Source organism: Chenopodium quinoa, unplaced genomic scaffold (assembly GCF_001683475.1).
Source record: "Chenopodium quinoa cultivar QQ74 unplaced genomic scaffold, ASM168347v1, whole genome shotgun sequence".
Taxonomy (NCBI): domain Eukaryota; kingdom Viridiplantae; phylum Streptophyta; class Magnoliopsida; order Caryophyllales; family Amaranthaceae; genus Chenopodium; species Chenopodium quinoa.
Genome location: NW_018742275.1, coordinates 183,653 through 197,280, shown reverse-complemented (window position 1 = coordinate 197,280; position 13,628 = coordinate 183,653). Strand labels below are relative to the sequence as shown.

The window sequence follows — 13,628 nt, the reverse complement described above, 5'->3', positions numbered from 1 at the left end:
TGTACTAAAATTACCTCTCTCTCAACTACTGGATCGTCCTCGAGGCCTCCTGGGTGACTACATCAGTCTACTGGGGTACTCGAGGGAAATGGCAAAGGCGACAAGTTCATGTGCCTCATAATGGCATTGAATTGACTTTGCATCTGTTCTTGCAGCTCCGCGCGTATCTCCGCCTTAATTGATTCCTTTTCCTTCTCATCAATCCGATGTGGCGAATTAACACTTGATCTGCTTTTTGCTGATTTAGTGTATTCTGAACCCATCACCTTCTCCCACCCTAGTTGTTTCCCGCCAAAACCAATTACTCACCCAGGGTGGTATGGTTTTCCCAAAGCTAAGGTGAAAGGATCATGTTCGATGCTTGGAGTCAGCTTGCCTTCTATCACTTCCGAAGTATGCTCGAGCTTTAACAACACAAAAATTTATCAGATCTAAGTACAATGTACTTGACAAGGAAATATAATTAATAAGTAGAAAAATTTGCTTACAAGTGCATCTGCTACTACTTTCTTATCCGGTTGCATGACATACTTGCCGGTTTCCTTGTCCATCCCATGCATAGCACACCACCAGTCAATTGCACGATTAACCAAAGTTGTGACCGTGGAAGAAAGTGGTTTATCAGTTGATGACATAATGGATTTGGGGTATAGACAAGCTTTGACCCACTTTGGTCTTGACTCCGCAAAGGTCTTACAACCCATATGATGGCTATACAATTTCTTTCCGGCATTGATTCTAGCTTGTTCGCTTTTTTCCTACACATTCAGAAATATATGTTAGCATCAGTCATTGTAAGAAACTAAATGTGAGTAGCCAACTCTATTGATAAATAAAAACATACAAGTGCGGTCCTAGTGGAAGACTTTTCCACAAACTTCTCCCAATCATCCACCGTTATTTGTGGATATAAATCCCACGGTTCCTTATCAGGTTTCTCTTCTTCTCCATCTGCAGGCACATTTTTCTATGGTTTTCTCTTTCTTCTCTTATGGATCCATCTTGTCCTCAAGTAACCCTTGAAGTTTTTGAATCTCTCTTGTACAAAAGCTTCAAAGACTTTTCTCTTGGCCGGCTCATCAGGAATATGGAACATACTCTGTAATTGGCGCAAACATCCACGTTAGGCAAGAGAAAAAAAAAAGAAAAAAAAAGGGGGAAAAAACCCGGGAATCAGGTAAGGCAGTAGTCGAGGCAGCTGCAGCAGCCCAGGCAGCAGCCCCGGGCAGTTGCAGCACCCAGGCAGCAACCCCGGGCAGCTGCAGCAACCAGGCAGCAGCCTAGGCAGCTGCCGGCTGCAGCCCTCGGGTTAGGCCCGGGGGAGGTTTTTGCAATTTTTTTTTTTTGGCAAGTGTGATTGAAATAAATACTTACCATAGTATCGTCCCAAAATGTTTGAAGCAACCGTGAGGTATATCGACAAACTCAAGTGTGATTGGTATTTTACGAGTTAGAATGCCAACTTGACTAGAAAATTTGTCGCGCCATTGGCCAGTAGGTTGACCTAACTCGTCAAACTCAAGCACCATAGGAACGCCGGGTTTCTTGAAAGCTTTATTAGCACCCCTACTCCTTCTGTTCACCGGTGGCTTTACCCCTCCTCCACCACCGGTGTTTTTCACTTGCCTTTGCATTTGAGTTTCACAATGTGAATCACCTACAACTTCGGTAACCACATTATCATCAATAGGTGGGGTAGTTTCAGCTATACGCTCAAATTCATCAAGCTTATGTTGGAACTCGTCATAAGCTTGGTCTTCCGGTTCCCCCATATCCGTCTCCTTATTAACATCATACAACTCGTCACCATCATCATCATCCATATCCTCATCAGAATGAAGGTTCTCAACAGGATCCATGATATGTGCACACCTACAGTAAACAAGTAAAGCATGTTGTTAGTCATCAGTAATGGCAATCAAATCTGACGCACGAAGAAAGACAAACACTTACCCAACTTCTTTGGTTTCATAACAAATTCACATATAATCCTCTAAACAATTCATATATTTAGTTCATATTACATGCTTATACGTTGAAAATACAAAAAAATAAAACACTTCCCGAAATAAACAAAGTTGTTGGAGCATAAGATATTTAGTAAATAAAACATGCATTAATAAAAGTACCTCATTCGTGTATTCCCTCATTGTGGTCAGATCGAATATAAGGTCTATCATCATCTACATCAGTTGCTACATCAAGTGTAGGAGCAGTGAAAGGGGGAGAATCATCAAATGCATCATATTCTTCTTCGTCCTCAACCTCTCCAACCCCTAATATTCTCCTTTTGCCAGCCAGGAAAATGGACCATCTTGGATCGGACGGGTCAGTTACTTGCTTAGTTTGAGATGCAAGGATGAATGGCTCAAGACTATCCCGCAAGTGGCCAAGATCTACAAGAGTGAAGTCATCATTTCTCACGTTGCGCTTATTATTATCGACCTATTTACACTTGAATAGACCAACCTTGAATTCACGTTAATCTAGTTCCCATATTTCCTGAATTCGTCCATAGTATGATAATAGTGCGTCAACTGGTGATGTATCCTTCGCACTTGCAAACTCTCTTGATGAAGCCACAAGAGTGACACCACTATTTTGAGTCGATGAGGATTTCTGATCCCGACTTTCAGTCCAAAATGTGTACCCATTTATATCATATCCCTCAAATGAATGAACATCTTCCTTTGGACCATAAACTAGCCACTTTATTGTATCAGACACAGTCTCATCCAATTGACGCATCACACGATCATGGAACCACTTCACAAACATCTTATTATGCAATTGCATTAGTGCTCTTTCCCCTTTTGATGGATATTCAACACGCAAACTATCCATGTGCTCTTCTAAATATGGGTGAACCTCCGCAATATGATGAAGCACAAATAGGTGAGCTTGCATGATTTGATCTCGAGCAGCCCAGATCCTTTTTGACCCGATTGTGCCATGACCATCAAGTCTCCCTTCATGTCGGGAAGTGGGAAGCCCAGGTTCGGCAACGACAACATACTCTGCCACAAAATTCCCAATCTCCTCGGACACAATTCCTTGTATCATACTGCCTTCCGGATGGGCTGGATTTCTTACTTTATCTTGCAGTGTACCCATGTGTCGTTCAAAAGGGTAGCACCACCTCATAAATACTGGACCGCACAACTTAATCTCACGAACCAAATGCAGAATCAAATGCACCATTATGTCAAAAAGTGAAGGTGGGAAAAACATCTCAAATTTGCACAAAGTTACCACAACAGTCGCCTGGAGAGCATCAAGTGTAAAGGGATCAAGAACTTTGCTGCAGATAGTATTGAAAAACCCACAGAGGCTTGTTATAACTTCACTCACGTGCTTTGGTAAAATACCACGAAGTGCAATCGGTAGGAAAACTCGCATCATCATGTGATAATCATGGGATTTCATACTTGTCAACTTCAATTCTCCATTTAAGGAAACAAACCTTTTCATGTTTGACGAGAACCCAGATGGAAGCTTAATGTCATATAAACAAGCACAAAACCTCCGTTTTTCTTCCTTTGATAATGTGTAGCAAGCTGGAGGTAAATACACCTTTTGGTTCTTTCCTTTTCCATCACCTTTCTTCTCTGCGATACCCGTGGCCTTTTCCTTGCGCTTCCCCTTACGGTTTTGACCACCATCTTCGTTTCCCTTTTCCTTAACCTTCGCCATCCCTACCTTAGCTTGAACCCACAACTCCGGATGAACACCCCACTCTTGCAAATCTAACCGCGCACTCTTGCCATCCTTCGTTTTTCCAGGAATGTTCATAATTGTCCCCATAATTGCATCACAAACATTCTTCTCTATATGCATCACATCGAGACAATGTCTAACATCATGTTATTTCCAGTACTCAAGCTTCCAAAAGATTAATTCCTTTTTAAAGAGAGCGTATGGGTCAATTGGTTTCGTTGTTTTACCAAAAACACATGGAATACCCTTCACTCTCTCATAAACCTCCTTTCCACTCAATGGCCTAGGCGCAACCCCCTCCTCAACTTTCCCATCGAAGGCCTTTTTCTGCTTACGATACGGCTGATCGCGCCTAAGAAATCTTCGGGTCCTCACGTACACATCTTTGCCATAGTGGTCAAGGTACACGTTCGGTGTGTCATCAATACAAATGAGACATGCTTTATGCCCTTTGTTCTTGTACCCGGACATATTTCCATATGCAGGAAAATCATTGATGGTCTACATAAGGGCAGCACGCAAAAGAAACATCTCGTTCTTATGGGCATCATAAACGGTAACACCTTCGTCCCACATCTTTCGCAAATCATCAATAAGGGGCTCAAGGTAAACATCAATGTCGTTTCCAGGTTGCCTTGGCCTCGTTATCAAAAGTGAAAGCATTATATATTTCCGTTTCATACACAACCACGGAGGCAAGTTGTAAATCACTAAAAGTACCGGCCATGTGCTGTGTTTAGTACTAAGAGTACCAAATGGATTCATACCGTCCGTGCACAACCCAAGACTTAAATTTCTGACTTCACCACCAAATGCCCTAAACTTCATATCAATGTTCTTCCATTGTGGAGAGTCAGCAGGATGCTTCAACAAACCATTTTTCTTTCTTCCCTCAGCATGCCATCTCAGGTTCTTGGCGTCTTTTGGTATTGAAAATAGACGCTTTAACCTTGGAATAATAGGAAGATACCCAACACCTTGGCAGGAGGTCCTTTACTACCAGCATTGCAGCTTGATCGCTTGTAACGCGACTTACCGCAACGTGGACACTCCTCCAACTCTTCATATTCATTTCGATACAGAACACAGTCATTAGGACATTCATGTATCTTTTTATACTCCAAACCAAATGGACACATTAGTTTCCTTGCATAATAATAGGAATTAGGAATTTCATTCCCATCTGGCAACATATCACATAACGCAGTCAACAAAGAAGTGAAACTAGTGTCACTCCAGTTATGCTTAGAATTAATGTAAAATAGTGTAAGCACGACTGAGAGTTTTGTGTATTTTTTGGACCCGGGATACAAAGGCTTTTTGGCAGCCTCTGATAATGACTCAAATACATCAGGTCGGTCACCAAATTCACCTTCAACATCACGCATCATCTCATCCAAGTGATCATCACCACCACCATCCTCGGTGTCATCCCCTTCACCACCATCATCACTCCCATTTTCTTCTTCAACATGAATCTCGACACTTTCAACATGCGTCTCATTGCCAACAACATTCTCCCTATATGATCCCTTCTCACCATGCCAAACCCAAACATGATATTGAGGCCTAAACCCATGACATTGTACATGAGCCATGATGGTATCCACACTACTGACCCTTATGACATTATTACAATTGACACAAGGAAAATAAAGGTAATTGACACCCGTTCTAAGCTGATACTGTGAAGCACTCTTGCAAAACTCTTGAACCCCATTAAAAAATTCCAATGTATCACGTCTACCATACATCCAACCGCGATCCATTGACGCTTTAAATTGCCTTTAAACATACCAACACATTTCAAACAATGATAAATGTAACATATATTATGTAATCAAAGTACATAGCATATATATCATCCATATATGGTAAAAATGAATGCTCCCAAAAGGTCCTTATCACTCCAACCTAACCCATCCTTGAACGTCTAATCTCACTAGTGAATGTATGTCAACTTTTCAATTTTAAGGAAAATCCGGCAGCATTTCCCCCCAGTTCTCCAAATACACGATGTACGTAATAACTTACCTACATATGTACCCAGAGAACATGGTGAGAAAATGAGAATCCCGGATATTCCTTAAAATTGAAAAAGAGACATACATTCACTACCTAAGTGAGATTAAACGTCCAAGAACAGTCCCAACTGGGGACTATTCAAGACTTTCTCCTATTGAGAAAGACTCGAACGGGTATCTAGGCAAATGATGATGCAAGCATTCAATTATTATTTGCATTTATTTGACATTCAACAATAAACAAGTTCATTCATTTAAATAGGGCTAATAATTAAATTAACATACATACAAAATCAAACTAAGTTTACTTATATATATACATATATATATATATAGCAATCCATTATATTCATACATTGCAATTTACTAACCACGTTTAACAAACTAAAATGTTAACTAATATATATTCTATTCATAAATTTCATTCAAAGCTACTCAAATTCAAACAATATATATATACATATGAAACTTGGATTAACTACTTGCAAACCCTAACTTGAAATTTTGGAATACCAAACAATTAATACTAATTAATACATATGAAACTAAAATTTAGCAAGAACTCACCCTAATTTGAGAGTGAGAAAGACAAAGATTGAAGATTGAAGAATGCGTGCTTGGGCTCGGTTGAACAACACCCTCGAACATGCACCACCACCAAACACCGGCAGCCTCGAGCAACCACCAGCAAACTCGACCAACCAGCAGCAGCCTCGACCCACCACCAGCAGCAGCCTCGACCCACGACCCCCAAACGCAAATTCAATAGCCAAATAAAAAAAAATGAATATCAATGGAGTGGTGGTGGTGGTGGCCAGAATCTGAAGAAGTGAGAAGAGAGGTGAGGACGAGGGAGACAGAGAGGAGGAGTGAAGGCGGGAAACAGAGAGGAGGAGTGAAGTGAGAACGAAGAAGTGAATAATTGAAGTGGTGAAATTTCGCAGGGAGGAGAAAAGGGTATATCTCGCTTTTTTTTTTAAAATGGTAAGCGGTTCGGCCTTGAACCGCTTGCCAATTTAACTAATGGTAAGCGGTTCAAGGCCAAATCGCTGGCCATTAGTTAAAAGGCAAGTGGTTCGCGCCAAAACCGCTTGCCATTTCACTTCCCTCTTTTTTTTTTATTAATCTAATGGGAAGCGGATTTTGTAAACCGCTTGCCTATAACCGCTTCCCATCACATTTATTCTACTAGTGTTTCCTACCTGGGATCTCATTGACCCAAATAATCTACTATTATTATTATTATTATTATTATTATTATTTAAAAAAAAACTTAATTTATATAAAAACTAGTTTCTATTCTTATTGTTATTATTATTGTTGTTAATTTGTTATTATTATTTGTATTATTATTGTTGTTCTTTTTATTATTGTTATTGACTTATTATTATTATTATAAATATTAATCGTGGCATCAAACCCGAACGCTTCCTCCTCCTCTAGGAAAGCTAAGTCAAAACGTAGGGAATCATCAAATCCAAACTCTTCAATGCCCCCCCCCCCCCAACATACCCTTTCCCTCCCCTAACATGCCCTTTACCTCCCCTAACATGCCCTTTCCAAACACTCTTACACCCTTTTCTTTCATCCCCAAACTACGGGAGGGTTTGAACAAATGGATGATATAGCTCTTTGGACTATGTCTAGTTTGGGATTTCAACAAAACCAATTCTCACCTCATTTATACGGATCACAACATGAATTTTCTATACCTACTAGCCAAGGTAGCCAAACACAAGCCTCAGGGTCGAGTGAACAATCCACCCAAATGTCAAACACCCAAATTCCAAACCTATGAGATGAGTGGTGTACTGAAGAGGAATTTTCCCAAACCAACCAAAATACTACGTCCGTTACAGGTTATGTGCAACGATTAGACATTTTTCCTCTCTGCTTTATGTCAAATCGTTGCACATAATCTGTAACGGAGGTAGTAGTAATTTTTGGGTACATTATTAATTAAGTAAAGATGGACTTAAAGCCAGGTGTCGGACTTGTAGGAAAACTTTCTCGGCCAAAACCAAGGGAGGGACGGGACACCTTAGTAGACATGCAAAAAATGTGGTGGACCATCTAGTGACCCAACCAACCCAACCCAAAATTTCTCATTTCCATCCACAAGGCTTCACTTATAACTATGAGAGAAATAGAGATGAACTTGGGAGAATGATAGTCCATTCCAAACAACCTTTTCTTTTCGCCGAAAATGTTGCCTTTAGCAATTACATTAACCGAGAACTTCAACCCCAACACAAAAAAATCTCCCAAAAAACCGTTCGTTCTGCTGCCATGAAGAATTTTCAAGAGTACAAATTGAAATTAGAAAATGAATTAATCTAGTAGAATTTCTTTAACTGCCGATGCATGAGATAGTGGTTACGGACTTCACTATTTCTGTGTTACTTGTCATTGGTTGGATAATGATTGGTTGTTACAAAAACGCATCATTCATTTTATAATGCTTGAATACCCTCATACCGGTCTTATCATTTCTCAACATTTAATGCAAGCTATTGATGCATATAGTCTTAGGGATAAAATCATGTCTATGAATTTTGATAATGCAACTTCTATGACATTTAGTAGAAATTTGGTTAAACCCTAATTAACCGATGTAATATTAGATGAAGGTGCACTTCATATTAGATGTATTTGTCCTGTTCTTAACTTGTGTGTGAAGGATGGAACACAAGCAATTGATCCATTTAATCACAAAATCAGAAGTGTTATTATGTCTATCAATAGTTTTAACTTGAGATATCAGGAATGGAAAGGTTTTTGCAGGAAACACAGGGTAAAGGCTATAAAAATAGCACCGGATTGTCCAACTAGGTGGAACTCCACCTATGAAATGTTGAGTAGGGTAATCGAGTACAAGGTTGTTCATTTAACACATTTTTATAATTAAAAATTTCCACAATTTGGTTTACTAGAAGATGATTGGGGTAATTGTGAAAAATATATTCAGTTTTTACAATTATTGATAGTATGACACATTGTTTTTCTTCCGTATATAATCCTTGTTCCCATTCTTTTCGATCTTGGCAATGCATGTTTACTTGCACAACTTTTTGCCGAACACCGATCACAACACGATTATGATGGATATCTTCCATCTACGGAAGAAAAATGGCGTAAATATTACACTACTATTCGTATGATTTATATTTTTGCTTCTATTTTAAATCCTAGACAAAAGTATGATGACACTTTTTTATTAATTGATATTTATTATACTAACATGGATTTAGAAGATGATGTTGAAACTTTTAAAACTAAGGTGACCAATGATTTTTTCTCTTTATATAGAGTTTATGAGTCTAAATATGGAGCCGTATCTCGATTTACCCCTTCTCAAACGTCCAAAAACGTAAGTAAAAGGGTCAAAGGTTTATTTGCACAAACTGCTAATATGATGTCTAAGTGTAATTTTCAGTTACGGAATCATCATCTAGGAGAACTCAAAGCGATGTTTCGGAGTGCAAATGTACTTAAGTTATGACTTCATGAAAGGCATGCACGATGAAGAGAAGTTCGGCCTCGATATCCTTGATTGGTGGAAATCACAAAGCACAAAACATCCAATTGTGGCGGCAATGGCTCGTGATATTTTTGCTATCCAAGTCTCCTCCGTTTCCTCCGAAAGAGCTATTAGTGCGTTGGGACGAGTTTTAGACGATAGAAGAACAAGACTAAAACCCGAAACACTTGAAATGTGTGTTTGCTTCAAGGATTGGTTGGATGTCGAAACTCGTTCCCAAGATCGTATTTATGCACAAAACGACGACGATGAATTGAAGGAACGTAGGGTTCTACTAGTTCTCAATCAATTCAATTGGCCGATGAACTTGAACAAGAAGAAGACAAAGACGAAGACAAAGATTAATAATTACATATTTACATTACATACTATTGTACAATTTTTGTATCCGTATAATAAAATGAAGTTATTCACCAATTATTGTACGATTTTTAATTATCATTAAGTTTTTGTATTATCGATTTATCTTATCGACTACTGGCATGTAATAAAATAAGTTATCCATAATTTTTTGTGTTATCGGCTTATCGCACTCATAATTTTTTTATAATTATATGCATTATAATTTTTTGCTAAAGTAATAAAATTATGTATATAAACTTAAACATAAATTATTTATATAAACTTAAACATAAATTATATATATAAACTTATTTAATTAAGGTTGTTTTCCCTAAAAAAATTAAATTAAGGTTGTTCAAAATAAATATATTAACATTAACATATTCATCAATTTTTTTTATTTATATATCGATTTTTTAATATGCATTTATATTTAAAAAAACGGGTTGGCCCGCAGCCCAACATGGCACGGCCCGCCAGCCACGTGGGCCGGGGTGTACCAAATCTTGGCACGACATGGCACTGCCTGCCAGGAATCCGGATCGGCACGCCCTCCACGCCGGCACGCCCAGGCACGACCCGGCATGGCACGATGTCCATCTTTAGAGACACTCCACCACAGGGAGATGGATGAACATCTACACTACACGTGTAGATTTATTGATGCCTGAAATGTAAAACAAAAGAAAATAAGGGAGAAGTGTCAGAAAGACCATTTCTGGTCTAAACGCAAAAAATTAGAAAACCCTAGAAGAGAGGAAGAAAGGATTAGAGGAGATGAGAGGATAGATATACAAAAGTTTCATTTTTAGTTGCTGCCTCGACAAGTACAAGTCCTTGCAAGCTAGCTTACAAGTAAAAAAAAATGGAGAAATTATAAAACAATCAATGTAAAACTTGGACACCTACACCCTTAAATTCACACTCATCTCAATCATCAAACTTGTATTCAATTGTCTTATTCAAATTATTCATAATTTTGGATCTCATAATTTTCGTTCTAGCATCACATTGACATGAGAATTTCTCGACCGAGAGCGTCCCAAAATACCGCATTTTGTTACCAATCTTCCCACTAACCCTAAGACATCCTTTAATTAAGACTGTCCCCTTCCTACAATTGAATTTTCTTACTAGAACTAGAGATTAACTTCACATGACATGACTACACTAGCCTGCACGATCCTTATTTCTTATCCATAGAATATTCTCATCCTAGGTTTAGGATATATTTTGTATAAGATTATCTTTGATATCTGTACATATCTTATAGTTACCTAATATGATTAGGTTTCTCATTGTAACCCTATAAATATTGATCAATGGAAATCACTCTAATAAAGGAGTTTATATTATCTGACATGATATCAGAGCTTAGGTTAGATCTTGGGATCATATACAAAAATTCTCACCCTGCCGGTGGGTTAGAAAATTAAACCCACCGGCGGAATATACAAAGTTTTTTAGGCTTCCGCAAACACACATATAGATTTTTTTTCTTTTCTCAAAGTTTTTTTTTAAGAATCTTTATGTAACCTTGCGCCTCCTACCAACAGTAGCAATCGCGAAAGTCTCCTCCATCGTTGTTGGCAATCGCATACACTACCGCCTCCCCCTACTGGCAGTAACCACATCTGTCAACCTACTCCATGTGCCGCACTCTATTTCCACCTCCCCATGACCAACAATGATTCTTACATTGCCTCATTGGTTTTTTTTTTTTACACATAATCACATAGATTTTGTTTTGGTGGTGGTATATCACAATAAGGTCAACTTTTGCAGATCTCTTTTGCTATCAAGTTAGCTCCTTTTAATGTTGCAGCACTTGGAATCCTTGTGGAGTATTAATTCTTGCTACCTGGTTTCTCTTTTGAGAATTGATTAATTTCAAGCGGTGGGATTTAATCTTTTCTTGCGCAATTTTATTTGTTTTTCTTCAACTGTGATTTCACGTAGTAGTGTAGTGTCTTCTTCCCGATGATGGTTTGATCCCTTAGCTTCTTCTTCTCTGGATCTGCAACTTAGCCCAAGTCTGTATGCGGCTCTTCTCCTTCTCCTCCGGCCTAGCAGTGCTTATCTCTACTCTATGTAGGTCGTGGCTGTTGCTTCTCTCGTCATCATCAGCACATTTCTACTACTTTCTCTTTTGATCATGGGTTACTATACTATCCTTACCGTTCGATGCGTGATTCAGATCCAATCTGAGCATCCGATTTTCTCCCGCTCTAACTGCGGGGGTATGATAGAGAATATCCATAGAATAATCTCATCCTAGGTTTAGGATATATTTTGTATAAGATTATCTTTGATATCTGTACATATCATATAGTTACCTAATATGATTAGGTTTCTCATTGTAACCCTATAAATATTGATCAATGGAAATCACTCTAATAAAGGAGTTTATATTATCTGACATTGAGCATAAAGAAGTTAAGAATAAATGATATCTTTATTTTAAAAAATGAAAATATTTCTTTCATTAAAACAAAAATGAAAACATTTCTAATACAGGCCAATTATACGAACATTTTTAGAGATTTCTTGGAATTCGAGTGAGTTTATTGAGCGTAACGTTGATGGGTCTTCTACCTAATATTCTGCTTCAGCACGACTGCACGAGTCATTTTGAGGGACCATCTTATTGCTAGCTCATGGAATTGTAGTCCTTGTAGGTCATGTAAAGGGGGCTACAAAGTGCTACTTTTATAATGGATTGGCCCATTATTTTAAGAGCCCAAATTTCTATTATTACTTGAGAATTAATACAAATAGTGTCAAATACTGCTCTATTTCTCCCTATAGGTCGGGTCATTTCGAGTCGGGTCAAGTTCGGGTCAAAAGTTATCGAGTAAAGTTCGGGTTGGGTCATTTTGAGTTTCGGGTTGATTTCAAATCAACTGATAATCCGGTCGGGTTGGGTTTGGATCGGGTCAAGTTTGGGTCGGGTCATTTTTTGGGTTGGGTCAATCTTTTGGTCCAATTTTCGAGTATGCATTGGGTTAAATTCAACTCTATATATATATTTATATATGTTTTGACGAGAAACTCACTATATTTATTAATTTATTAATGATACTTTTTTAATTCATGGAATCCAATAATTGTTTGAATTTAGATTATTTTGTAATTTCATTTGGAATTGAACATTATGTTATGTATACATTATTATTATTATTATTATTATTATTATTATTATTATTATTATTATTATTATTATTATTATTATTATTATTATTATTATTATTATTATTATTATTATTATTATACTATTTTTTTTCTAGACTTGTGAGAATTGTGACTTTTATTTCGAACTTTAGTTATTTTTTTAAGCTTATGGACAAACTCAGTAGAATAGTCGTTAAATTTCAATCTTTTTACGAATTTTTAATAACTTATAGAGATATAATGCCGAAGAAATCGAGAAAAGTAATGCTCAAAATATGTAAATTACTTACAGTGTTACACATTACAAATTAATAAAAAAATTTAAGTCAGTTTGATTACGGTTTTTTTCTATTTCGTTTTGCTCAGGTCAAGTCTTTAGCTTAAATAAATTCTGGTCTTAAGGTATAAGATAATTTTGGATCAGGTCACTTTGAGTTTCGAGTCTATTTGGGTCAATTAATTCAAGTTAAAGGTCGGGTCACTTTGGGTATCGAATCAACTTCGGGTCGTGTCAACTTTGGGTCTCGGGTCACTTCGGGTCAAGTCATCTCGAGCTGGGTCGTTTTGGGTGTGGTCATTTTGGGTTTCGGGTTAAGGTTAGATCATTCCACTTCGGGTCGGGTATGGGTTGATTCAGGTTTTGGGTCAATTTCGGGTCACTGTTTACGAGTCGATTTCGGGTGATGGGTCGGGTCATCGGGTCAGGGTCAGAATAGTCAGGTCTATTTCTTCCTAAATAATTAACACATTTGACTTTAAAGGGTGGTTATATCAAATATTTAAAAAAAAAAAAAATTGAATCAATTTTTGGTGCTTTAAGAGGTGATTATTTA

At 37.8% G+C, this 13,628-nt stretch overlaps 1 protein-coding gene across 1 annotated transcript; it reads right to left on the bottom strand.

Annotated features, from left to right (window-relative positions):
• Nucleotides 1–1,234: 1,234 nt before the first annotated feature.
• LOC110684719 lies at nt 1,235–6,745 on the bottom strand. Its single transcript, XM_021861164.1, has 2 exons — nt 6,309–6,745; nt 1,235–1,872 (listed from the first exon to the last, which is right to left on the bottom strand). The coding sequence occupies exon 2, from the start codon at nt 1,857–1,859 to the stop codon at nt 1,371–1,373; it is 489 nt and encodes a 162-aa protein (XP_021716856.1). The 5' UTR covers nt 1,860–1,872; nt 6,309–6,745; the 3' UTR covers nt 1,235–1,370.
• Nucleotides 6,746–13,628: the final 6,883 nt, after the last annotated feature.

Bases quoted from the DNA above. Each gene is read 5' to 3' on its own strand.
- LOC110684719 (XM_021861164.1), bottom strand. From the start codon at position 1,859: ATGGATCCTGTTGAGAACCTTCATTCTGATGAGGATATGGATGATGAT.